General features: G+C 57.8%; 1 protein-coding gene across 1 annotated transcript; it reads right to left on the minus strand.

Moving 5' to 3' along the window:
- Positions 1-8195: 8195 nt before the first annotated feature.
- Positions 8196-26424, minus strand: CLEC2L (C-type lectin domain family 2 member L). Its single transcript, XM_045855690.1, has 6 exons — positions 26235-26424; positions 17460-17534; positions 14965-15131; positions 14033-14133; positions 12207-12319; positions 8196-9456 (listed from the first exon to the last, which is right to left on the minus strand). Exons 1-5 carry the CDS (start codon positions 26422-26424, stop codon positions 12208-12210), a joined length of 645 nt encoding a protein of 214 aa, XP_045711646.1. The 3' UTR covers positions 8196-9456; position 12207.
- Between the last annotated feature and the right edge of the window lie 808 nt (positions 26425-27232).

Genomic DNA, 27232 nt, shown 5'->3' on the forward strand with positions numbered 1-27232 from the left:
GGGGCCACTGAGACCCCCTGAAAAGGCAAGAGAGGCTGCGGAGCCAGGGCCCCACTTCCCGCTGCAACCAACTGGGAAATGCGGGCTCCCCTAAGAATGTTGGTTTGTTTTTTGTGGGTTTTTGTTTTGTTTTGTTTTGTTTTGTTTGTGAGGAGGAACTGCTGTGAACTAAAGGGCATTCCTTTAGCAGATAAGACCGTGAAAGCTGCAAACATTTGGGACCAGGGAACTCTTTGTCTTCTATGTGGTGATCTTTTCCCCAAGAACGCATTTGCTTTTTCCCTGGGAACTCCATCGACAGTATGCTCGTATTACAGTTTTTTGTTAGAAATGTTATTGTAAAATATTTCTCATCTTGCCCCTCCTGATGATACTCCCACTTTCCTCTGGTTGGTTTTCTCCTGTGCTTTATTTAACCAAATGAATTCTACGTCACTGTCCTGAGGGCTTAACCGTATTTTTAAAAACTAGAGGTACAGAAATTGGCTTTTTAAACAAAAGTAACTATACTGGATCTGAAAAAGGGCTCTGTCTTTGCTCTCTAGTTCCCACCAGTCTCCACACGAGTCCCTCCACCCGCTGCCTCCCCTTCCCCGTGTTGGGCCATTGTCCCCTGGCCGTTGCTACAGCCCCACCCCCCCTTCAGGCACCCAGGCCTCCCAGGAAGCCCCCCAGAACCAGAAAGGAGGGCCCACTTCACCTTGTGAGGGGTGATCTTGCCTCCCTGTCAATTAGTCGTCTGCTTGGTTGAAGGGGCAGTGGACTTATTATTGTTGTTGTTGTTGTTATTATTATTTTAATAGTTTGGCTCAGGTTATAAGGGAGAACTTGGGAAGTGAAAAGTGACTTGACCATGCCCACTCTTTGTAGCTTTCTGTGACTTCTGAATGGAACCTATAAAGCGCCCCCCGCCCCGCCCCGCCCCCCCCCCTTCCCCGCAGGTGCTCCTGTCCTTGATGCCCCCGCCTCTCTCCTCACCGGTGTGACCGCTCATTGCGACTTCCTCCGTGGCTTTCCCAGGGCACAATCACGCCCGGCCCCCAAAGCAACTCCTCATCCCCTGTGTGTGCATCTTCTTAACCAAATGAAGTAGACCAGGACGTCGTACTGTGGGGCAGCAGTTTCTAGTCTAGTCGAGAATTCCTGTACAGGTAGAGATGTTGATATATATGTTTGTGTATATATATATCAAGCCAAATCGCGGATAGGAGAAGTATAGCTTTACGGATGAGGAGGCAGGGGAGCTTTCAGAAGTCCGAGTCGGCATCCCAGCCAGCACCCCCGGGACCTGGGGGGTGACGCTGCTCTCTCTGGGTCCCCAGCACCAAGGGCGGAGATGAGCGGGGAGGCAACAGATCCGAATGACTGGAATTTTCCACCCCGATTTGCTTTGACCACACGTATTGAGCTGCCGCCTCTGACACTCGAGTTTCCAAAAATGGTATCCATTAGGACGGAACGAGAGCAGATCTGTAGAAATGTTTACCTGCCAGCGGCCGCGAGCGTAGGACACCCCGGACAGAAGGACTCACTGCCCCCCCAGAACGAGGACCGGGAAGGGGCCTGGCGACGCTCCCGCACCAGCCCGGGGACGCGGCTCCCCCACCCCCGCGAGGCCGTCTGGTCCAGGTCTTTCTCTGCCCGGCCGGCCGGCCCAGCCCCGTGACCCGACGGAGGCCCTGGTCTGTCGTGTTCCTTCACTGTACGGTTTCTGTAATAAAAAGTGTTAATCCACGTTACTCTTTGTGAAAATGGTTGCGTGCAACAGTATTTTCTCGTGTAACCCCTTTTTCCTATGTGAATGGTCCCTCTTTTCTTTTTTATTTATAAATGTCTACTTTTTTAAAAGACAAACCAATGTGTCGTAGACTTCCATGTAACCTACTCCTTAGTCTCATATTATAGGTATGTTATAAGAATGGATATTTTACTTGGCTCTAGAATGTTTTACAAGGAAAATAATTCTTAACCGATCCAGTCCTTGCTCCTGAACTGCTTGTGTTTCTCCATCATGGCGTCGTGTGCTTCTAAATTAATAATCATTTTCGTTGTAGAAAAATGGAGTGAATTTATATTAGTCTTGGAAACTAATAATAGCATTGTAAATTTATGAGATGATTTTAACAGAAAAATTATAGAAGAATATAGTTATTTTAATTGTAATATTACTAACTGTAGGGTGAGAAGGGGGGGTCCCGTGTGGTGAACTATGTTATAGCTTGTTACTCACAGTTTCTTTTCGATCATTTTTTCGGTCTCTGAGGTGAAATGAGTTATTAATGAAAATCTGTAAACTCACATATGCATATTGTATATGTGTAGCGATGTGATCACACTGTCTTGGAATTACATTAAACTGTTTGGAGTCACTGCGCCCTCGGCCTGGCACGCCTATTCATTCTAGAACCGGATCAGTTACAAGACAAAAGAGGTTATTGTTACGAGTCACATCTTTTTTTTCTTATTTTTCTTTTTGGTTTTTATTTATTTTTAGAGAGAGAGGAAAGGAAGGAGAAAGAGAGGGAGAGAAACATCAAAGTGTGGTTGCCTCTCACACGCCCCCTACTGGGGACCTGGTCTGCAACCCAGGCATGTGCCCTGACTGGGAATCGAACCGGCAACCCTTTGGGTTACAGGCTGGCACCCAATCAACTGAGCCACACCAGCCAGGGGGTCGTTTTGTTTTGTTTTGTTAGATTTACGAGTCACGTCTTTTGGAAGTTATCTAGCCCTTCAGAAAGCATTTAATGCATCAGAACATGTCCATCACCCACCATTGCATTTGGAATTTGCCAGGGGATAGCAGGTGGCCACAGAGGGGACTGCAGGAGGGGGCTCCTCTCACTGCCGACCACTGTGCAGCGCGGCAGGCGCGGCCCCCTACTCCCTGTCCCTCCTCCGAGCTGTCCCAAGCTCGTCTGCTTCCAGACTCCGCCCCTGAGGCCATCGTCTGACCCACGGAGAGCTTCCCAATATTCCTCCCGGGTCTGTGTGCAGGGCTGCGGCCTTTCCCAGCACCCAGGTCCCACCCTCTCACCAGACCAGTGTCCGGGGACCCGCCACTTAATGGTCAGCCTCATCACCGGGGCCCTCCCCACACTCCCCTCCTGGGCGGTGAGCTCCACAGCCCATGCCCGCCCTCACACCGCGGCTGCCCTCTGCAGGAGCCTGAGCCCCTCCAACAGCCTCCGCTGCCCCCGCTCCGACCCCTGTGGCTCCCCATCATCCCAGCATTTTTCATGGGAAAATACACATGACCTAGCATTTGTCACTGAACTGTCCTCAAGTGAGCCATTAGTGGCATGACCACATTCACGACGGAGTGCGACCAGCACCTCCATCTCTTTCTGGAACTCTTCATCACCGCCGACACTCGACCCATTGCACAAGGACTCCCCCTTCCAAGCCCGTGGCAAACGGCTCTCGAACTTTCTGGCTCTGAGTTGGCCTATTCCAGCTACCTCAGGCGAGAGGAACCATACACTGTTCGCCCTTTTTTGGCTTATTTCACCTAAAAACGTTTCCAACGTCCATCTGGGTATGGCACGTATGAGGACGTCCTCCGTGGGACTGAAGAGCATCCCCTGGTCTGTGTGGACCACCTACTGTCTCTCCAGGCATCCTTGATGGGTGCGGGAGCTGCTCCCACCTTCCGGCTTCTGTGCATAGCACCACCGACGTTCAAGTATCCGAGCCTTGCTTTTTATGTTTTTGGATATATACCGAGGAGTGGAGCTGCTGCGTCCCACGGTCATCCTTAACTTTCCGAGGAGCCCCCAAATTTCCTGCAGCGGCCGCACCGTTTGGCACTCCCACCCACAACAGCTGGGGCTCCTTCCCCACCCCCACCCTGGTTCCCACTGCCCACGTCCCGAGGGGCCTGGGGGCCCCAGGCTCCAGGTCCTCCTCCCTCTAGGCCTCCTGGTTTCACGTGCTTCCCAGCCGGCCTAAAGCCCGCCCCCTTCTCACCGGCACCCTCAGCTCCCCGCTGTACCCATTCGCTGTGGATGGATCATCCCCCTGCGTCTCTGCGCCCACACCCAGGCTCCCAGAGCCCTGGAGTCAGCCTCCCGACCCGACCACCCGGCCCCACTGCCGTGTCTCTCCTCCCTCTCTGTGGATCGCTGCAAACCTGCCCTCTCTCTGCAGGCCCCCACGCCCTCGCGTGCACTGGAGTGATCCAGAAGAACCGGCGGCTGCTGAGCTCCCTCGGTCCCACCCGCTCGCACAGGCCGGTCTGCCTCGCACGTGTCTCTCTCTCCGGCCTCAGGAAGGCCCCTGCGCCCAGCGGTTCCTTCCTCCCTCCCCGCTGCGGACCCTCCCTCAGGCTTTCTCACGCTCCTGTTCCTCAAGAATCCGCCCCGTCGTCCCTCCGGGAACCCTACTCTCTGGCTCCTGGCGAGGCAGGCGGCCTTTGTCCAGGATCCCAACTCCCTGGGCGAAATCGTCACTATGCCACCCTGTCGAATTTCTCTCCGGACTTTCCTTCCCCACGAAACCACGAGATCCTGGCAGGTGGGGATTGCTCTTCCATCTCCGTTTCTAGGGCATCTGCCACAGGTCAGGCACAGAGTGGGTAGGCAGTGCATTCTCGGATAAGTGAAGAAACCGCTCAGCCCACTTTCATCGCGGGATCAGCCCCAGGATTCAGGTAACACCAGGGAAATCCCAAAACACAGGCCCTGCTTCTGTTTGGGTTAAATTCAACTCGGCCAAAAATCAAGCTATGTCAAAATCCGTGCACAAGATTTGGACAAAACTCTCCTATCATACTCATTTTTAAATGATAAGCGTTCTTCTGGGCATCCAGGGCCATGGAAACGGAGAGAGAAGCAGACAGTGTCTACACCAGTGAAATAAGAGCCGGTCCACCGGGCAACGCAAGGCAGCTGCGTGTAAGGATCTCGCCATCAGAGTCTTTGGAAACTTCTTTAAATTTAAGTGAAAATGCAAACGCCCTGCTGTCAACATGCTCCCTCAAGCGTGTTGGATCCTGGGGTAATACCAACTCCTAAGTTGGCTTAGCTGCTCTCCGGAACTGACGAGCAAGAAGCAGAAGCCGGCCTCCATCCCCGCGACAGTCCCATTTCCAGCTGAGGCAGGGCGCCCCCTAGCGGCGGGAGGGCCGTCCCCGTGACCTGGTGCTCTCGCCCTGCGGCCTGCTCCTGACTCCGCCCGCTGGGGCTTCGGCTTTCCAGGGACGCCTCCCGCATGGCCAGGCCTCCCGCATCGCCACGCCTCCAGCCTGGGCGCGTGTTTCTGGGAGGTGGAGGTCAGGCCCAGGAGCCTCTTCCAAACAGCCAGGCGTACGTACATTTGTGTGTGCGTGAGAGAGAGTCTGACTTCCATATTTTCTAACTCTTCCCTAGAATAATAGCTAAGCTTAAGCAAACATTAAACACATTTGAAAGCAGAGGCACCACCGAGAGCAAAGTGTAAATGAAACACGAATGGGCTGGGCAGCCTGGCAAACCTCTTCACTCACAGGGTCGGACTTTCTCTTCTGCCTCCACGCAGCTTCAAAGAAAGCACCTCGGGCCCTGACTGGTGTGGCTCGGTTGGTGGGAGCACCATCAAGGTTGTGGGTTCCATTCCCGGTCAGGGCACATGCCTAGGTTTTTATTATTTTTTTTTTACACGCCTAGGTTTTTAAATTCAGTCCCTGGTCTCTAGCATTAATGTGCCTCTCTTTCTCACTCTCTGTCTCTCTCTCTCTTCCTCTCTCTCTCAAAGCAATTTTAAAAAATGTCCTCAGTTGAAGATTAGAAAAAAAAAAAAAAAGGCACCTCGGACCCTCCCACCCCAGCCTCCACATCCGTGTCCCGACTAGACCACACAAACTTCCTTTAGGAGATTTGCTTCCTCCTCAGCTCCCCCTTACACTGCCTGGCTCTGCTTGAGGGTGGGAAGCCCAGTGGCCCCCAACACTCCTGCTCCTCACTCTCCAGGGAAGAAACAGACCCAGGAGCCAGACATTCCCCCGTTACTGTGAGGCCATGTAATTGCAGCCCTGGCTGGTGTGGCTCAGAGGATTGAGCGGCGGCCTGCGGGCCAGATCCCCAGTAGGGGGCGCGCGAGAGGCAACCTAGCCAGGTTTCTCTCCTCTTCCTTCCCTTCTCTCTAAAAACAAATAAAATCTTTAAAAAAACAACAAGACTGTCTAATTCCCGTTGATAAATGCTGATCTGCAGGCGGTACACAGTCCCTTCTACTCAGACAATTCAGCACACCGCTGAAACGACTCTGGACTATGGGTGCTCTTGTCAAGAAACGACTGGACAGCTACTTTTATGCCTTTCCGCCCCGTTTCGATGTCTTCGTACATTTTATTGCACCGACTCTCGCAGAATCTTTATCCATTGCAGACCAAGCCCGCGGATGGGGCTGCTTGGCAGAGAATCAATAGGCCATTCATTGGTAGATAAAAAGCCAGAACCAGAGGAAAGTGTGGATGCCTGGGGGAGCCCTTCTGAGGTGCACGAGCACCCCGCGCTGGCCAGAGCCAGCGAGGCACCGGGAGAGAAAGCGGTCTCAACAGCAGGGTAATTCAGAGCGGGGCTTTGAAGTCAGCCGTATTCCGGCTCAATCCCGGAAACTGAACGGTGAAAGCGGGGAAATCCCGTCACCTCTCAAGCCTCCGTTTTCTTATCTGTAAAATGGGGATAATGTTACCTGTGACAAAGTCTGGCTGGATATTCCCCAAAGTCATTTCCTCCAGCACACGGCTACATTATATTTCCTAGATTTCTTTGCAGATAAATATGGCCAGAGCTGACCCCTTCAAAAGCTCTCAGATATTTACCCACGCTCTCGTCCCAATTTCCAGCCAGAGGCGGAAGATCCGATGAAGGACCCTGAGGGTCTAGAGAACAATGAGGCCTCCCTCCAGTTGGCAGAAACGCAGGTCACTGAACCAGACTTCCCATCTCGGCCAGATCCCCAGTAGGGGGCGCGCGAGAGGCAACCTAGCGAGGCAACCCAATAAAACCACACTGGACAAAACCACAAAAAAGCGAGAACTAAATCGTCCTGTTATACTTAAGCTGCTGAAATGTTAGGGTTGTTTATGATAGCAATTAGCCTATCCTATTATTAACTTCTTTAACTTTCACCCCAGTGTGGATTGAGTAGGGCATTAGAGTGTGCTAGCTTCTGGAACAACGCCCACATCTCAGAGGTCTGACAAAGGAAAGATCTCTTTCTGGCTCACAGCACCAACTAATGCAGGTCCATGATGGGAACAGCTTTGCTCCATCCGGGGCTTTGAATGTAGGGGGTTCTCACAGCATGTGGTTCAAGAGATATTGTAGCTAGGACTGCCATGCACCAAGACTTTTTTACTTTCTTTTCCTTCTGGCATGTGGAAGGATCGCATTTCCTGGTCTCTTTGAGGTTAGGTGTTCAGTGACTTGCTTTAACTGTGGAAAAATGACAGGAGTCATTCCTCGGATGAAGCTTTAGAGAAGCAATGCACGCTTCTCCGTATTCTCCCCCACCCCCAGCCGTGGCTGGTCAATTTGGAGGAAAGCATCCTGCAATGCTAGGGATTTACATGCCAGACAGATTTCCTGGAGCGTTGTCTGAATCTTCAGCATGCTGTGTACGTGAGAGATGAGGCCTCTGAGAACACATTAAGCACTTACAATGGACCAGGCACCGTGCAAAGTGAGCCCTTCCTGGGTGGAACACATAGCACAGTGCCTGGCCCTCACAAGCTCTTAATTAGTGTTAACAGTTACTGTTACTCCACTTTGTTTTAGAAGTGTATGCATTTGCTCAAGGGAGCCCTGTGTTCTAGGCCATGGACCTGAATGCATGTCACAAGGAGGGATGAGCATATTTTTTTGTCTCAAAAACATCCAAAACAGCCCTGGCTAGTGTGGCTCAGTGGATTGAGCACCAGCCTGTGAACCAAAGGGTAGCTGATTGGATTCCCAGTCAGGACACAGGCCTGGGCTGCGGGCCAGGTCCCCAGTAGGGGGCGTGAGAGGCAACCACACATTGATGTTTCTCTCCCTCTCTCTCACTCCCTTCCTCTAAGAAGAAATAAACAAAATCTTTTTTAAAAAATCTGAAAGTTTTCATAGTTTGTGGGCAGCTGAACTGGAGATGCAGGTTTCCAGGACCAGAGAGAGCATGACACAGAGGACAGAGCACTTGAACTAGGAGTCGAGATCAGTTTAGTTCAACACACATTTATTGAGCACCTTCTGTATGTACCAGGCGCTAGAGAAACAAACAAGTGCACAAGGGGATCCCTGCCCTCAAGGAGCTTAATTTCCACATGGACGGCGAACAAGGAAACACATTAATGAAGCATGATATGTGCAGTAATAAGAGAACAAACAGGAAACAGAAGAGCCACAAGACCTGAGTTCTAGTTCTGCCACTACTTGTGTGACCTTGGACATGTAACTTAACCTCTCCAGGGCTCAAGGACCATGAGAATGGGGTCGATCATTTCTAGCCGCTGAAATTCTAACAGCTACAGGTCTCAAAACCCTGTTAGGTCAGCAGAGCAGGCGTGATTTCTGCATTTTAGAGGAGAAGCCAGGTGTCAGAGAGATTTAGCACAGCAGCCTGAGCTACGCCACTGCTTACTGGAAGAGCTAGCGCCCGACTGGACCAGGGCCGGCCTTCGCAGCCAGGCCCAGCGTGTGCCCACCCCAGGATGCATCAGGAGCGCAGGGATCCGGGTGGCTGTGGCAGGAGGCTTCCCGGATGCCCCCGTTTCAACCTCACATTGATTCCCCGTTTGGAGCTGACTGCAGACCAGGAGGAGGAAAGGGGCAGCTGCCTGCTTCCCCTCCGCCCCTCTGCTGTCTTGGCTGCCACAGGACAACACAGCAGGGTCGGCTTGCTGTCCCGGGGATCACGGAACCCTCAGCGCCACTCACTGGTGGGAACCCTCCCTGAACCCGGCCCCCATGCACAGCCGTCTCCTCCCCAGCCGGGCCGTGTGTAGGATAAAACAAACGTTTTGGAGACCAAGGCAGTGCCCCCTCATTGCCCCTGTACTTCTGGGCCACCCCCCACTCGGGCCACCCAGGGTGTGCATGAGCTCGGGGAATTGAAGCGGAACAAATTGAAAAGTTCGTCTTTGCTGCGCCTCTAAAAGCTGGGCCATACCCATCAAGGCCAAAAAGACAAGTCTTCTGAGGACGGCAGCCACCGCTCTCTCCCACCGAGGCAAAGAGTTCACGGGTGCAATCTTGTCCTCACGCACGACGATCTTTGAGTGCGCGCTGTGTGACCCCGAGAAGCCAACAACGCGCAATCCCTGCTCCCCTGGGGTTTGGAATCCGATGACGGGAGCGGTCAGGTGACAGGAAGAGGTGAGCCGCAGACGACACGTGAGAGGCCCAGTGTTCAGTGCTGGAGGAGCTGGGGAAGGGGAGTGGTCACCGAGGGCACGCTGGTCTCCAGGGGCGTCCCAGGGAGGCCGCGAGCGGGGCCCTAAAGGGAGAGAAAGACAGAGGTCACTAACAGCAGCACCTGCTCTGCTCCCTGCGGGTCATGCACGCAAAACCACAGGGAGAAGATAAAAGCGCCCAGAAGAAGCACGCCGACGTCTTCCGCAAGGCGGCCCCTTCTCCATCGCCAGCACCCCCCACTTCTTCAGAGCTGCTCAGAGGACACACGCCACACAAGTGCCTTCCGGCGCCCCGTGGGAAGGGGCCTGGGTTCGAACACTGCCTCCACCCCCTGCGCGCCGTGTAACGTAGCTCAGGGCCCTAAACCTCTCCGAGCCCGTTTCCTCCTCCGTAAGGAGGGGCGGACGGTGCCCACCTTGACGCTCACACCCCATGCGTGCTCCTTGAAAATTCCTCCCTGTCACCTCCATCTTCACAAAGGAAGCCTTAGGGCGGCCTGGGGTGCGTGCTCCATCCTTCCCCAGGCGCCCGCGGGCCCGAGGGTTACACCTGGGGCAGGACTGGGCTTTGGGTTCAAATGCATCCAGAGAAGGAGCGGCAGCCAGGGCTCCGAGCTAAGGAAGGCTACTCAGTGCTTCCCCCGTGTGGCTGCTGAGAGCACAGCACCGGGCTGCGCAGCCCGGCAACCCCAGCGCGCTGGGCCCGCCTGGGAAGGTGGGGGCACTTGGCTGGGGTTACACCCTTTGGAAGGATTTTCTGCGTTTCTGAAGACAGGCGCGCCCGTGTTTTGCTTTGCTTCTGTCTCGTGTTTCCTTCCCCCTGGAGGAAGCAGGTAGGGAAACTTTTAAAACACTGGTGGCCCTAGTCAGAGCTCCTTTACTAAACCGATTAGACCTGTCATGTGGTCCCAGGACAAACCCAGGGTCAGGAGAGCTGAAGTCACCCATGGGCCTCAGAAGCTTCCAGCAGCAGGCCGTGGAGGGTCAAGTACCGAATGGCACGGGTTCGTGGGTCCCTGTCACCCTGCTTCCTTCCCGGCTGCTGGGCCCTCCTGCCTGAACCCCGAGGGCGGCACCAGAGCACAAGTCCTGGCCTTGGGACCCTGCCAAGGTCGAGCTTTGTCCCCGCTGGAGCTTTACCTGCCTCCGGGCATTCATTTCAGAATTAAATGAAGTGTCACTCCTACAGCAAGGCACTTGGGGGGGCTGTCGGGGAGGGGAGGGGACTGTGAGAGCAACTGGGCACAGGCGGGAGAGAGAGGAACGCCCCGAGAACAGCGACAGCGGCCCACCCACCACTTCCTGAGTCTGCAGCCCCTCCACAGGCTTCCCCACCAGGTGCTGGGAGGGTGGTGGGCTTCCTGCCGCGCCCCCTGCGGCCCACCACCACCGCCACACTGAATTCCCCCAACTTCTCTCTTGCACACCAGGTCCCCTTGGGCTCCCCAGTGAAGACAAACCAAGAAACCACAAAGTAAACATATTTTACTAAAAATCCAGAAAGCACGCAGAAAGGCCAACAAAACCACGTTGACGGTTTCGTTTGAACCCCAGCAATGAAGGGCTGAGCAGAGCAGAGCTGGACCTAGTTTCCCTCTGAGCTACTTTCCGAAAATGGGCCGGGACCCAAATCCACACAGGCAGCTCCCAGGCCGGCCGCCCGCGTGGCACCCAGCCAGGGGCACCGAGAGGGGGCTGGGGAGGCCCGGTCCCCACTGCCACCTGCTCCAAGTGTGTGGGTGGCGACGGGCGGTGCACGGGAGCCTCCGCAGGCCCAGGGGAACCGCCACCCCCCTCACCTCCCCACTTCTTCCCCGGGCAGACCAGGGGCCCAGGGAAGGGGCCGCAGGACTGTACAAAGTCAGACCCACCACAAGCATCATCTCTTCCCTGTGGCTGACCCTCCCCCACGGCAGAATGAGCCATGCCAGGACTACATTCCAGAACATTCTGGTACTTTCCGAGCTGTTTGCTCTGCTGCCTGTGTGCTCCTTGGGGGGATAAAGCTGTTGCTCCCCTCGCCTGGCGTGGCGTCTGGCACGTGGCGGGTGCGAGTAAACGTCTGCCAGGTGGAGTTGAATAGCGATGCAGGAACCAGATGGAGCCCCCACCTAGACGTCTGAGAATAACTCAGGGGCCTAGTGACGTTAAAGGCGCACTGAGGCCACAGAACGCGTTTTTGTCCCCAGTTCCCAAGCTCTGTCTGTCACCTGCTGAGCTAGCTCAAGTGCGCCTCGTTAGTGCCCCCCACAGGCGGGCACCCGGAGTTGCGCCCCTCTGCCCCTCCCCCAGCCATGGCCCGGGAGCAAACCGCAGCCAACTTCTCTGGGTGCCGGTCATCTCTCTATTCCGTCAGTGACCATCACCACAGCACCTCGGACACAGCAGGGCCTGCCTGGGAACCCAAGGAGGGTGGACGTGGGGGACGCAGGGGAGGGGAAGCCTTCCCTCCCGGCCTCCCCGGCGACCAGCAGGGAAATGACTCTGGGGGGAGAGGGGGCGGGGCTGTGTGTGCGCCAACAGTGACTCCGTTTGTGTCAGCACCTGGGCCACGTGAGGAAGGAATGCTCCAGAATGGGGTGGGGGAGGGGGTACAGGACTTTCAGGTGGCTAATCGTGGACCCTGTGTGCGTGTGTGTGTATTGGGGCGACAGGTGCCTACGCTACTGAGAGTGTGGAAATCGACAGCTGAGCCCCAGGACCTGCCTGGGGCCGAGGAGCCCAGGAACCCGAGCTCACGGGCCTGGCCCGGGGCGGAGGCCACCCTCCTCACTGTGTCGCCTTGGCGAGGAGCCCGGGGCCTGGCTGGAGGGCCGCGTCTGGCCAGACCCACCTCACGTGTAGGCCATCTTGCTGCAGACCCAGGGCCGGGTCATCAGGCACTCGGTCGACACCAGCCTGGTGGTCTCCACGAAGACGCACTCCCCCAGGCCCGCGATGTGGAACCTGTGGCCGGGAGAGAAGAGACCGGGCCTCACAACCCGGCGCACGGCCCACCCCGGGGCATCGGCCGCCCCCTCTGGATCGCCTTCCAGGACATTAGGCCCCAAGACCCTTCCAGCAGGGCTTCCCATCGCCTCCCCACTCCGTGCACCACGCCCCTGCCACGCCCCTCCTCGGGTGCTGCCTCGGGCTGCCCCCAGTCCCCGGGCGGTCATCTCCTGGACACCGCGCACCCATGCACAGTGCCGAGCCCAGGGAAAGCTTGGAAGATCTGAGCTGAATTCAACGCCCTCATAGCGCAGGGGTGGCCCCCAATAACCCAAATGTTTACCGCCTGGGGCTGTGTGGCCCAGGAAATCACGTCGTTCGTGGACCTGTGGGGGGGGGATTTCCCCGGCGGAAAACCATCCCTTTTCACCTTTTCCATCTCAAGGTTTCTTCTGTTCACCCTGATCTGAGCCCCCCCCCTCCACCAAGGCCAGAGCTGGTGTCCCACAAGACTCGGCATCAGAATGACCCCGGGGCAGGGGGCAGGGCCGCCTCAGTGTCAGGGAAGCCCACCCCAGGCCCTGGGTTGCCGGCTGGTCGGTCAGCACAGTGGGGACCCCCGTCTCCAGGGCTCTCCCTGGCTCTGGGAGCAGGAAGCTTCCCGAAGGGGGGATATGGGGGCGGAAGGTGCTTCCTCAGCAGCACTGAGAACGGACCTGAGATGCGGCGGGGGATGGGAGAGAGAGAACGAAGAAGACGGGCACAGGTGGAGAGAGAGGACACAGGCGGAGGGGAGGGAAGGAACTGTCAAGAGGGCCACTTGCCTCCCGGAGGCTGCCGGGGACAGAGGGGACGCTAAGTCAGCCTCCATGGGAAGGTGGCTGGTCACCAGCTTGAGGCCACCATGGAGGGCTGGGGGGCTGGGGGCACTGGGGACAGGTGTGTCCTCATCAAGTGGGCAGCGGTGCCGCGCCCACCTCCTCGTGGCCGGGTCGTCCAGCCATAGGGTCTGGACTAAAAGTCGAGGTTCTTACTCCCTTATTCCCTGCATTTCTGTAACCTGGACGGCGCCCCCAACACACACACACACACACACATCACCACCTCCACCCCACCCAGCCCGCCGTGACCACTGCCACCATCCCCCACCCCGCAGACCAGGCCCTGCCACCACACTCCTGCCACCCCCCTCACACACACACTGGCTGCCGCACCGTGGCCCCACAGATGCCACCACCAACTGCCCCAAGAGGCGTCTCCTCTAACGCTCACCGTGCCCCGGGTTCGAGTCCCCCCCACCATAGTTTCTGTGTCTAAGTGGCACTTGGCTGCCCAGAGCAGAGGGCCCCTCTCCACACCCGCTGCGGCCAGGTGTCCTCACGTAGCCGCATTCTGGCCAACGCAGAGGAACGTCCACGGCAGGGACTTCCGCCCCCCCCCCTCCGTGGCAGAGCCACACTGAGCCACACAGACAGGCCGCTGCTCAGACAGGGCAGCCCCAGGATGAAGAGAGCCCGGGACCCGGACGCTGTGACGCAGGGACCAGAGCCACCAAACCAGGCAGGACTTCCTGGGCCGCAGTGCGGGTCTGCCACGCCCGCGGAACCCAGGGGCTGGGGCTCCGGCTGGCGCGACTCCAGGCAGCCCCCTGGGAGGCGTGGGGGGCGCGGGGCGGGCGGGCCTTGCACGGTCTAAGCCCAGTGGCCGGAGGATGAAGCCTCAGCTCACGTGTCCGGGTCAAACGGCTCCCCGCTGACCCAGTGGAACTCGTCCCCGACTCTGCGCAGGCCAATCCAGGGCTCCCTCCGCGTGAACTTGTACATGAATTCCTGCGCCAGGGAGAGAGAGGGGGCTCAGAGTCAGACGAGGTCTCCCGACTGCCCACACTCCCCACGGCTCACCGCAGCCTGGAACGCTGGCTCCCCCTACAGACCGGCGCCGAGAGGGGCACGCCTCACAGTCCCCCAACAGTGAGGTGCTGGGATCAAAGAGTGCCTTGCGCTCACAGGAAATGCCCAGTTGTCGCCTGCAGCGGTCCCTGAGGGGCCCGGCTCCAGGAGCACGCCATTGGGCCAGGACACCGGGCACACGGTCTGGCCCAGGAGCCCAGGGGCCCAGGGGCCCGGCTCCCGATTCACAGGACGCCTGGGCTTGCCCACCCGATGGGCTTCGAGGGACAAACCCCAACGTGCAAGTTGACTGTCCCTGTACCCGAGTACTCCTGCGCCTTTCTCTGAAGTAGGTAGGGGGCTGTTACACTGTGTGCCAGAGGCGAACAGAAGTGATTCTGGGACTAGCTGCGATTCTGAGTCGCCTCGCCAACGTAACCCTCAAGCTCCGACACAGCCGGCAGACGGACTGTGCTTCTTTCTTATTTCGGTGGAGAAAACCATCCTGGGTGGCACAGGGACGCTCGTGTCCTGATTCCGGCCGGCAGAACGTGCCGATGTGACTTTCCATTTCACAAGTGCAAACTCACATGCGACAGCACCGAGCCCAGCTCAGCAGACCAGCCTGGACCGGCCCAGCTGGCCTTGACACAGGTCAGACCCCCGGGGCCCACCTGCCCACGCCAGGCTGTGCCACCGTGGCTGGGTGTCCCGGGGACACCGAGTCCTAAGGGTGCGGATCTCCCGGGGGTGCCCCGCCCCAGCGCTCACCAGCTCCTTCTGGCTCTGAATCACAGCCAGCGCGGCCTCGTGGGTGTGGCAGAACTGCCTGCCCGTGTTCCAGTCTCGCGGCTCCTCGGAGAAGTAGTAGCATTTCCTCCCGTAGAGCAGCCAGTCCTCGGGGCACGGCGCTTCACACTTGATGCAGCCCTTGGAGGCTGCAGGGGAGAGGGGGGTGCTCGGCATCTGGGGGGGGATAGGCCCGGCCCACGAATACCCCATCGGCCCCCCACGGCCCCCCACGGCTCACTCCGCCTGCCCCGACTTCGGTGCCCCTCACTGACATGGGCCATGTGCCGTCTTCCCAGGTGAGTGCCCCTCACAGTGCCTGGCCGGGAGAAGGGAGGTGGGGGACTGAAGGCATCCGGGAGAGGAATGGGGGCGGCTGACCGGGACACCATGGGGGGGGCATGTGACAGGTTAGCCCCTGGGTTAAGGCCTCCCCTCTCTCTCCGAACTCTTCGAGGCAAGGAACCCCAGAAAGTCAGATTGCAAAGGGACTTGGAGGCCACGTGACGTGTCCTCTCTCTCCAGCCAGGGTGGAAACCGCCTGCAGGCCCTAAGGGGCCCTCTCATCCGCCAGCACCCCCACCCCCACCCCGGCTGTTAGCTAACAAGGCCACCCATCCCATCGCCGAACTGCCGGAAGCTCCTTTTCCGTTCTGAGTCCCAACCCGCCTTCCTGCGACCTGGTCCTGCTGGACCTCGATCTGCCTCTGGAGTGGCCCAGGGCAAACCCAGGCTGCCTTCCAGCGCCTGCTTGAGGAAGAACCCCAGCCTCCCCTCACCCAGGCCTACGGCCACGGTCTCTTCCACCGTCCCCACCAGGGGTTGCCCTCTGGACACCTCCCCACCCGGCCACCCTGTCCGGCCCCTGCAGGGTGCCACATCATCACTGGCACAGCGGGTGGGGTCCCACCATCGGCCTCAGGGATCAGCACACTGCCTTCCGGTGGTCCCGGGCCCTCAGACTGCTTTGCAGAGAAGAGCCCGTGGGGGTGCGCCTCTGTGCCCTTCTCTGGGAAGGAAGCCCAGAGCGTCCATTGGCTCCCAAGGGCCCCCTTGCCAAGAGGAATTAAGCCACACTCTTCTGTCGTTTTCATGTGGTCTCTGTCCAAGCCAGGCCTCCCCAGTGGCCAGAACACGGATAAAACATTTTTCAAATCCGAAGGACGGGTCTCACATCACTGCCTTCCACATGCATCTCATTCGCGCTGGCTCATCGCTAAGATACATTTTCAGCTTGATCTTTTTTCCCACCTGTCCTAGCAAACATCCCTCTGTGGATTGTATCACCTACAAATTCCATAAGCATACTTTTTGTTTGTTTTCATACAAGTGATTGATTAAATGTAGACCAACACAGAGCCAAGAGCAGGCCCGTGGTGTTCCAGCCCTTGGGGATCTCCAGCCTCGCTGACACCAATTAATCAGGTTTGACGCTCGGCGTAGCTGTTCAGGGAGCTACAGACCCACGTGTGGTGAGGCTACACTTCAACCGCTTTTCCACAAGGATCTCTGGGGAGACCGTCGTCCTTTACCGACACCCCAATCTGCTCCCTGTACACACTGCTCCGACCTCCCCACCTAGCCACGGGCCCGAAGGAAACCGATTTAATTCGTAGTAAGTACTCTAGGTGCACCCCAGCTCTTTCTGAACACCCACAAACTCCCTGCTTGTCACGCACGCCCTGCACTCGAGGGTGTGGCGGGGGCCGACGTTATTGGTGGACTTTCTGCCCATTTGGAGGTGCCTACCTCTGGGCTGAGGGGGCTTCTCAAAGATGCAAGACAGAGGCCCTGGAACCACTCTGCAAAGCCCTCAGATTCCACAACATACTTGGCCTTGAATCCATTTAAAAGCAGCCAAGTTCCCTGGTGACTGTCCTCAGTGACATTGCCCCCCTCCCCCTCGTCCCCCACAGCACTGCTTGTTGCTCAGGCCCCACCCTCAGCCTGTTCTCCCAGGAAGCCCCCATTCCTTCTTCAGGGTCTGACCTCTGTGTTTCCCCTGGGAAGCCCCCCAGGGCGGTAACACCTCCATATCTGCATGAGGGAGATACATACTCATTTTTTTTAACCCTTAGTACTTAGCCCAGGGCCTAACACGCAGCAGGCTCAATAAATGTTTGTTCAGCAAATGAATGTGATCTCTGAAGGCCCTTATCCCAAACTCATCTCCCCCAAGAAGCATGGCCTGCCCAAGCCACCCCCAGTTTGTTCTGAGTTCTCGCAGCACCTACAGAAGAGAACCGAAGTCCCGCCTTCACTTGCCCTGCGTGGCCTAGTCAAGGGGGCTTGTGGAGTCGGTGTGGGGAAAGGTTGTTTTGAGCTGAAATCTCCTCTAGAACTAACGCTTGGTTTTGCATGTACTTTGTCCCCCACGGAATCCGTGGTGCAGCTGGGACCTTTCTGGACCTAATCAGAAACGCTCGGACAAGGCGGTACACACGGAATCGCCGAAGTGCGCCGTCGCCCAGGCTCACCCAAGATGCTCATCACCACCAGGATGGCGAACAGAAGCACGGCGATGGCCCCCAGCAGGAGACGGGTGGTGGTGTCTGAGGAGAAGAGAAAGGGTTCAGTTCCCAGCCCCGACTCCCCACCAATCACCACCGCCAGCCCTGCACCACCCCACAACCCAACAGCGAGATGCTCTGGGGGCGGGGCCAGCCGTCTGGGGGCGGGGCCAGCCGTCTGGACCGCACCAAGTGCTCCAGGTGGTTCTCCCTGAGGCCTGAGAGTCGCTGCTCCAGCGCGGGGCTCTGATTCCCAGATCCCCAGGTTCCCCTGCAGGATAACCCTCCCTCCGGGACTACGCACTTGAACTCCTTCTGTGGCCCGCAGAGCTTCCAGTCGCTAACCTCCCGCTGCTTCTCCGCCTGGTCCTGTTTCAGCCGCACAGACTCCGTGAAAGCACCCAGCTCACCCTCCCGGCCCTGCGGCTGGGTCTCTGCTCCCAAAGGCCCGCTCCTCCACTGCTACCTCTTGAAATCTGCCCCCCATGCGCCCTCTTGACGGAACCTTTCCTGATCCTCTGGCTTCTCCCTTCTTTAAATTTTTAATTTTTTTTTTTTTGCTACCAGTTAAAGTTTTTATTTGATATTTAGTAAAAGAGCCCTTTTAGACTTTAGACATAGGGTCTTTTAAAGTCTTTTAACACCAAAGTTGCCGTTTTAACCATTTTCAAATGTACAATTAGTGGCATCAATTACATACACAATATTGTGGAACCGTGCCCACCGTCCGTTTGCAAAACGTTTTCATGGCCCAGAACAGAAACTCTGTGCCAATTAAGCATCAGCTCCTCATTCCCGCCTCCTCCCGGTGCCTGGCAACCTCTACCCTATTTTCCATCTGTATGAATTTGCCCATTACAGAGATTTCATGTAAGTGGAAACATACAAAATTTGTCCTTTTGTGTCTGACCATATTTTTGGACCATAAGACGCACCTAGGTTTTAGAGGGAAATAGGAAAAAACAACTTGAAGCAAAAAAATGTGGTAAAATACTTAATAACATAAATAACATAATATTTCACCAAATGTAAATGTAAACAGAACTCGCTGGCAGCATTAACAACCAAGTTGGCGGGGGCAGGTGGAGGGGGGAGAGGGGTGCCTCTTATAGTCCGAAAATACGTTATTTCACTTAATGTAATGTTCTCCAGGTTCTTCCAGGTTGTGGCCTGTGTCAGAATTTCATTTCTTTTTTTCTGGCTGAAAAATATTCTCCTGTATGAGCAGATACACTTTGTTTATGCATTCATCCGCTGGTTGACACTTGGGGTGTTTCCACTTTGGGGTGTTATGAATAATGCTGCGGTGAACACGGGCATGCAAGCACCCATTTGAGTCCCTGTGTTCAGGGTTTTTTAAGAGACTTTATTTTTGGAGAAAGAGAAGGAGAGAAACATCAAGAGGTCATTGGGGACCCAGGCATGTGCCCTGACTAGGAATTGAATCGGCGACCTTCTGGTCTGCAGGACGATCCTCAACCCACAGAGCCACCCCAGCCAGGGCTGTTTGCAGTTCTTTCGGGTCAACGCCTAGGAGTGGACTTGCAGGGTCACGCGGTCAGTCCACGTCTAACTGCTCAAGGAGCCGCCATGCTGTTCCCCCAGCGGCTGCGCCACCCTGCTGTCCAGCAGCAACGCTCTGCGCAGCATTCTGATTTCTCCACCACCTCGCCAGCACTGTTCAGGTTCCTATTATTATTATTATTATTATTATTATTATTATTGCCATCCTAGCCTTTTTAAAGTTTTTTTTAACCAAAGTTATGCATGAAAATAGGTGGAAGCAGCACGTCCACAGACCAGTGCTGGGCTGCGCACGCTTTCCCCTCCATGACGAGCGAGCACCCAAACCGAGAGGACATGCCGAGAAACGCCCACAGCGATTCAACACGCTGTGACATCCAAGTGCATGATCACGGCTCTAGGAGCTTATTTGTATGGCACTTTGCAAAGGACAGGGGAACGGGGGACCCCTTAGGCTGGTCCTCCCAGTTTATTCTTCTGTTTTCTCCCTCATCCGACATCTCTGTCTTCTTGTTCTGTTTCCTGGTCCTTTATCTTCCAACTTTATCTTCCAACTTTATCTTTCTATCTTTCTGTTGAATTTTTCATGTCTACGATTATTTTTAATCTCCAAGGTTATTCTTGGCTTTGTGGCTGCTGTTCCCTGAATATTCCCCCTGAAAGCATCCTGTTCTTATTTTATTTTTTTTTAAGATTTTATTTACTTATTTTTAGAAAGGGGAGGGAGAGAAACATCAATGTGTAAGAGAAACAGTGATCAGTCGCCTCTAGAGTGCCCCAAACTGGGGACCTGGCCCACAACCCAGGCGTGTGCCCTGACTGGGAATCCAACCAACAACCCTTCAGTTCGCCACAGGCTGGCACTGGATCCACTGAGCCACACCAGGCAGGACCTGTTCCTATTTCAATGATGTCACCCTTCCTCTCGCCTGTCTGAGGGTACTACTGACAGGGGTTTACGGAGGGGGGAGCAGGGCAGACAGTTTATTTCTCCCTGTATGGTCTCTGTAGCCTCCAACTTGCTTTTTCTCCACGTGGGAGACTTCCCTGGGATGCGTGGGGAGCCCTGGTTAATTGCTCCTGGTTAAGGCAGCAGGACTACAGAGCTCACTGGTGTCTCTGAAACCACGAGTGGGGCTTACTAACTGTGTGGGGGGGGGGCGGTATTGGAGGGTCATGGCAGACTGATGCAGCTGGGCTGATCCTCAAGGCTCTCTGGCTGTCGACCTCCTTGGGCCTTTTTCTCTTGGGGTGGGTGGTCAGAGTCCCTGGAAAAGCCTCTTCCGTGTTTACAGTGCCACCGTCTACTCAACAGCTTGCTCTCCAATGTGTTGGTGTCTAGAGACCCCGTCTCCGGAGACGTAGTCTCAGGCTCCTGCCGGGGCTAGGAAGAAGCTATACAGAGAGAGGGACAAGGACCTGGGGGTGTAGATCTTCCTAAAGAAATGTTCGACCAGTCCTCGTGCTTTCTGGGCCCTGATGACTTGGCGCCCCCTCCCGGTGTCACTCAGGTGCGCCCTCTGCTGGTGGAGTCAGTTACCTCTCATTATTTGCTTCCCAGCTCCCAATTCTATTGCTGTTGTCGCCTCTCCAGTTCTTGTGGTCCTAGTGGCCTTTTAAAAATTCCTTTACTGATGTATTCATGGGCTTCAGAGGGAAAGGGAATGAACACATGCGTTCAGCCTTCCACCTGTACCTGGGATCCTTCCCATGAACAAGTTTGGTGCTGGCAAGTGACCAGGAGTCCAGGGGCAGGTGGCCCCAGGTTCAGTGCGAGTGAAGCCTCCGTCCCCACCTGCAGTCCGCTGTGGGGCAGGCCCCCCACGAGCTGCAGCAGGACGGCTGTGTGTGGATCCCGTCGGTCCTTCCCTTCCATGCATTCCCATCCCCCCGTACCACTGACTCCGTCGCTCTTTGCGCACGGAGGATGAGAGAGCATGGTGCCTTAACCTGCCTCACTTGGGTTCGAATCCCGGCTCTGCCATCTTCTAGGTGACTTACTAACTTGGCAAAGTTACCTGGCTTCTATTTTATTTCATTGTCCTCATCTTCAAAATGAAGTAAAAGTAGTATCTGCCACTTAGGGTTTTATGAGAATTCAATGTATGGTACTTAGAACAGTGTCTGATACAGAAACTCTACTTCAACGCTAAGAGATACCATGATGATGATGATGATGATGATGATGGTGATAAGCCCTCAGACCCCTTTAGGGTAAGAGCTGTGCTCTTCTCCCCTTTGGAGTCCCTGGACCAGAGCTAAGCTACTCACTGCCTTGCATGTCACAGAACACCCAGCGGCACTAAAAAGACGGGGGAACCCAGCAGCACTGAATGACGATGTCCTTGGCCAGCCCTGAACCCCGCTGCGTCTGCAGGGAAGGGCACGTGGGCACACCTGCTCTCCGGGGAAAGGGGCGTCTGTGCCCGTGTCTCCAGTGTCACCAGAACCGAAGAGCCTCTTCCTTCCCTCACGGTGATGACTGTTCTGGACACTGTACTGGGGACACAGACAGGACAGGACAGGGAGCCCGTTGTTCACTGCCTGCCCTCACCCAGGACGGCTGTGGGGTGGACGGTCCAAATCCGTGCCATACTCATTCCCTACAGTTGACGTGACTTCAAACACCGGAAACCTACTGCCTCCCAGGCCTGGAGGCCAGAAGCCCACGGTCAAGGCGTCGGCGGGGCCACGCTCCCTCCGACACCTGTAGGGGACCCTTCCTTGCTTCGTCCACGCTTCTGGTGGTCTGCAGGCAATCTTCCGTACTCCTTGGTTTGCAGAGGGTTCCCTCCAGTCTCTGCCTTCATGATCACATGGCCCGTTCATCGTCACGTGACTGTCTCCTTACAAGGACACTGGTCTCAGTGGACGAGGAGACGGCCCTACTCCAGCAAGCCCCCATCTTAACACCTCCAATGCCCGCCTTTCCAAACAAAGTCATATTTGGAGGTTTCCGTGGGGTTAGGACTCCAGCACATCCCTTTGGGGAGGGGACACGACTGTACCATACAAACGGATGTCTAACTCAGCAACCCTTCCTTCTGCGCAACGGTCTTCACTAGGGGCAGCGATTTATGTGTATGAATATGTATGACTTAGCCTCATGCTATAGAAGGAGCAACTGTGGGAGAAGGGGCTCCCGGGCCCAAACAAGTCCCCCGCCCCCGCCAGACCCACAGCTCCAAGGAGGCTCATGGCTGAGTCTCTGGGTTGTCGGGGCCACCGCCCAGCGAGCAGGATCTTGGCTGTCCGAGACTCTCCAACACAGGGCTTGGCTTTTTCTGTATTTTTTTTTTAAGATTTTATTTATTTATTTTTAGAGAATGGAAGGGAAGGACAAAGAGATGGAGAGAAACACCAACATGTGGTTGCTTCTCACATGCCCCCCAACAGGGGACCTGGCCTGCAACCCAGGCATGTGCCCTGACTGGGAATCAAACCAGTGACCCTTTGGTTCACAGGCCGGCACTCCATCCACTGAGCCACACCAGCCAGGGCAATTTTTCTGTTTTTAAGAGACTTGGCTAAATGCATGCGTGTGGTTTTGATCAGGAACTTGTGGGTTTATGCCTAATCAAGGAACTTTCAACATTAAAAATTCAGAATCGGTGAGCACGGAAAAATCTATAGTCTGAGATATGCAGACTCATTCGGGCCCCTCCCAGGCCCCCGGGCCACCTCCCCACTCCCCCAGCACCACCCCCCCGCCCCCCCCCCGAGGCCGGAAACATCCCCGCCTCAGATCAGCGCCAGTGGGTCCAGAACCCAGGCGGCAGCTCTGGGCCACCTTCCCCAGCCTGTCCCCCGAGGCTGTCCCCCGGGGCTGGGGGGACAGGGGAGGGAAGGTGAACACCCACAGCGGGATCAGACTCGGCCAAGGGGCAGCTCTGACTGGCTTCCTACTTGTAAACCTAACTGTCGGTCTCGGGGAAGCCTTCCGCACCGGGGCTGCCTTCCCAGCCGTCTGATTGAAGAGGGTCTCCACTTCACTCCACCTGTCTGTGCGGGAGGTGGCGGCCCGTCTGAGGAGCCCGAGGAGGAGTGACCTGCGTCCGAAGCAATTTGATTCCGTCCCATTGGCCTTACCAGGCCCAGGGTCCTCGGTCTGCACGGGACAGTGTGGGGGCTTTCACTGTGTCAGAGGCCCAGGGACAAACCCGAGAGGGGCTTTCACGTGTGTCCTTGGGGGAGACACCCGGCCTCTCTGAGTCCCAGTTTCCTCCGCTATAAACTAGATAGAGCACTCACCAGCTCCCTGCGAGAGGAGATGCGAGGAGTAAATGACACAGCCGTCATGAAAGCCCCCAGCATGGGGCCCGGCACTCAGTAGGTGCTCAATAAATGCTCAGCTTGTGGGTTTAAAGGAGCACAGGCCCCCTGAGTGTTCGGCCTGGTCAGGTCAAGAAGTCTCCTGTTTCCCTGCAGGTGTGCGTGGCTAAGTGGAGGCGGCAAAACCCTCGGCCCCCAGCAGTGGCAGACCCCTCATCCGCCATGCGTGTGCTCCGCGTCCACGGGCTGGGCCGGGCACACGGACTCCAGCTTGCGGGGTGGGGAGTGGACTCAAGGTAGGCAGACCAGACTCCAAGGATTTCAGCTGAGCTCCCCGACGGGGGCTGCAGGGGCCACGCCCAGGGGCCTGGGGAGGAGTCACCTGCCCACAGCCCACGCCACGCACCAGGCCGTGTAGCCCTAAGGGGCAACCATATTGCCCAGCACGGCAGATAAGGAAACTGAGGCCCAAACAAGTCCAAAATCCTGGCGACCCCTGGCTGGGGTTTCCCCGACTCCGGACTCTGTGCTCCTCGCCGGGCAGCCTCAGCCCCGTCCTGTGACTGTTCAAGGGCCGGGACATTCCTGATACCCAGAGCTGTGTCTGGACAGGGACAGGAAGAGCGTCGGAGGTGGGTCAGCTGTGCCACCTCTGGCCCAGGGCCCACGGAGCAGCGCCTGTCCTGGCCCAGAAGCTCCCTTCTTCTGACAGCTGACGGGGGCCCCCAGGGAGCACCAAGAAGACCCTCACGCCCTGGCCGGTGTGGCTCAGCCAGTGGGTTGAGCATCATCCTGCAAACCAAAAGGTCGCCAGTTCAATTCCCAGTCAGGGTACGTGCCCGGGTTGTGAGCCAGGTTCCCAGTAGGGGGAGGTGAGAGGCAACCACACATCAATGTTTCTCTCCCTCTCTCTCTCCCTTCCTCTCTCTCTAACAATAAATAACTAAAGTCAAAAATGTTTAAAAAGACCCTCAGGGGTGTGGCAGAGGGGAAGCCCCTCACAGGGACTCAGACCGAAGACCCTAAAACACCTGTGGGGAAAGCCCATAGGCCCCAGACGCTGAGCCCCCAGGACCTCAGACCCCACGGGTGGGGCTGACACCAGTGGACACAGAGGCAGTGCCAGAGGGAGCGTGGGACTCAGAGACGGGCCGGGAGGGAGCCAGGACGCCCAGCCGAGGCTGGGCCGCAGGTATAGCAGTAGCAGGGAGCGGCCGCCCAGGGGCTGGAAGACCCAGTGTCCCGGGAGAGCCCTGGGCCATCTCCTGCCTCACTCACAGGTGAGGGGCGCAGCCCCAGCCGTGGCTGGGAGCAGGCAGTGGAAGCCGGAGGAGGCACTGAAAGAGACCACACCACCCTGAAGTGGCCCTAACCATCGGCGTTAGAGTTAGCTTAGCACAGACCCTGCGGGAACCTCATGAACGGACGAGTGGAGGACACAGGTGAGAGGAGCACACGGCTTCCAGAAATGACGCGGGCCGGAGGGAAGCGGGGCCACAGGCAAACCCAGCCACGCGCCAGGCGGCCACGGCACAGGCAGGGGTGTGTCCACCTGCCTTCCACTCAGCCAGCCCCTCGCAGCTGCAGCCCGAGGCAGCCCTGCAGCGGCCCTCTGCTCCCAAAGCGCAGGTGCCCAGGCGCCCGACTTCCCCTCCAGAGCCCGCATCCCAGGCCCACCAGCCTGCGGGCCAAGTCCCGGCACGGGGGTCTCCACCTCTCCCTTCTGGTCAGGCAGCTGCCCGGCCAGGTGCTGGTTATGTCCCCCCCCAGCCCCCCCAGCCCCCCGATCGCCGCCCCACCTTCCTCACTGACCCGGCCTCGGCCTGACCCCTCCGAGACACCACTACTTCTTCAAGGACAAACCCACTGTCTCAGCCCACGCTGTAAGCCTCCCAGTGGGCCCTTCAAAGTCCAAAGTCTCCGGCAAGGCCTGGGTGGCCATTCGCTGCCTGGGCCCCCCCAGACTCGTCTCCTCTGCCCCCTCCCTGCATCCTGGTATTCCGGAGTTCAGTTCCGCACGAGGGACAGGCTGGCCACTTGGCCCCTGAACGTGTCACTCCTTGAGTCTGGTGCACCCTTCCTTCCCTTCCCCAAGTGTCCTAAGATGCCACCTACTCCAGGAAGCCCTCTCCTTCTGACACACCCTCCCTAAACGTGGGGTGAGGAGGAGTCTGGGCTCCCCTTTGTAACGCTGCCCACATCCTCCGCCCTTGGCCTGGGGCGTCAGGAGTAGGGAGGAGCCTCCGGAGCACGGACTGGCCCTCTCTCTGCCCTGCCCACTCCGGGAGCTCCCACACCGCGCACCAGGCACCCCCCACCACCACCACCAGTGGCCAGCACAAGTTTCCTGAAACAACTCTCGGACTTGAAGTCTATTTTCCACTTTGTTGGCTGTCCCCCTGGCCAGCCAGGGTCACTGCCGCGCCTGGAAGGAGCAGGGGAACCTCTGAGGTTGCAAAGAGCCTCCCGATGTTCTCACTCCTCCCGGTCCCCAAGGGGTCCCCCCGCCCCCGCCCGCCCGTGCCCCCGCCCCCTTCTCACCGGACACGGGCACCATCTCCGGGGTGTCCCGCTTCTGTCACTTTGCCCAAAGCGTTCCCACCACCACGGAGTCACGCCACCCCCTCAACGTGCCCCTCAGGTGAGTGGCTGACAGTAACGGTCCCCCCTCGCTCACGAGGAAACTGAGGCTCAGAGCACAGAACCTGCTCCCAAGGTCAAAGAGTGGATCGGCTGCAGAGACAGGGTCAAGGCGGTGACTAACCGTAGCTGGTCCCCAGTTACATCCCTCTTCTCTCCCGAGGTGTCACCTAATCGCCCTGAAATCAATCCTCCGGATACCAGTGTCGCGCTCCCCGCCCTCCCCTCCGGGAGACCGGCCAAGGTGACTCTGACCCTCCTCCCCAGCCCCAGGCCCAGGGGATGGAGGGCGGCTCCGCCTCTTACCCTCCAGGGCCGCCTTCCAGCTGGTGCTGCCCTCGTAGCCGGAGCCCGATCGCCGCAGCAGCCCCTCAGCGCCTCGGGCCTCCGCCTCCGCTGGGGAGCGCGGCCTGGGCGCTGCGGGGGCGGGCGCGGGGCGGGCGGCTGGGGGCGGCGGCGGCCGGACCCGCGCTGGGGGCTCCCGGGCCGGCTCCATGCCCGGCGCTCCGCCGCGCCGCGCCCGCGCTCCTGCGCCGGGGTGCGGGGCCCAGCCCGACACGCACTCGGCGCTCCGCGTGCCCTGCGGGCCCCCCAGGCCGACCTCCGGTGGGCGAGGGCCGTGGGTCCCGCGAGCCGGGGCTGCGCCCGGCTCCCCGCGCCGGACCCGCTGCGCCCGACCGCCGCTGCCTGGCGCGCCGCAGCCCAGCCGCACACCGGGGCCGGGAGGCGCGGGGCGGCGCGGGGAGGAGCGGGGAGGAGCTGGGAGGCGCGCGGGAGCGGGGAGGGTGGGGCAGGGAGGGAGGAGGCGCGCGGAGCGAGCGGCGACACCCCGCAGTCCCGGCCCCGCCAGAGGCTGCAGGGCGAGGAGCCGGATCCTGACCCCGGGACACCTACCCGGCTCCTAAGCCAGCAGCGCCTCCCAGCCCCCTGTGCGTCTCAGTGAAGGCGGAACAAGGGTTTACGGGGGGCCGACGCAGTGGGGCTCTGGAAGGTGGGGGGCTTTCCTCTGGGCCGCCCCGGGAGCGGCGACTGGGCCCCGAGTTATCACAGATGAGAGAAAAGACAGAATCGCTGAGCGCCGAGAGCGCAGGGGTCGGAGGGAACCTGAGACGCAACATTTCAGTTTTAGTTAACATTGTGCTTTCACTAACGCCAGGGCGTTCGGGCAGGGTTTGTTTTGTTTTGTTTTGTATTGTTTTTTAAGAGTGAGGCCTGGCTGGGGTAGCTCAGTGGATTGAGCATCAGCCTGCGAAGCAAAGGGCCATGGGTTCGATTCCCAGTCAGGGCACATGCCTGGGTTGTGG

Source organism: Phyllostomus hastatus, unplaced genomic scaffold, assembly GCF_019186645.2.
Source record: "Phyllostomus hastatus isolate PE091 unplaced genomic scaffold, TTU_PhHast_1.1 phas_scaffold_114, whole genome shotgun sequence".
Classification (NCBI taxonomy): Eukaryota; Metazoa; Chordata; class Mammalia; order Chiroptera; family Phyllostomidae; genus Phyllostomus; species Phyllostomus hastatus.

What these genes read in the sequence shown, in the direction of transcription:
- CLEC2L (XM_045855690.1), bottom strand. Translation starts at nt 26,424, where the DNA reads ATGGAGCCGGCCCGGGAGCCCCCAGCGCGGGTCCGGCCGCCGCCGCCC. An exon ending in GGTGGTGATGAGCATCTTGG is followed by an intron (nt 15,132 to 17,459) that starts GTGAGCCTGGGC and finishes TCTCCCCTGCAG; the next exon opens with CCTCCAAGGGCTGCATCAAG. An exon ending in TTCAGAGCCAGAAGGAGCTG is followed by an intron (nt 14,134 to 14,964) that starts GTGAGCGCTGGG and finishes TCCCTGGCGCAG; the next exon opens with GAATTCATGTACAAGTTCAC.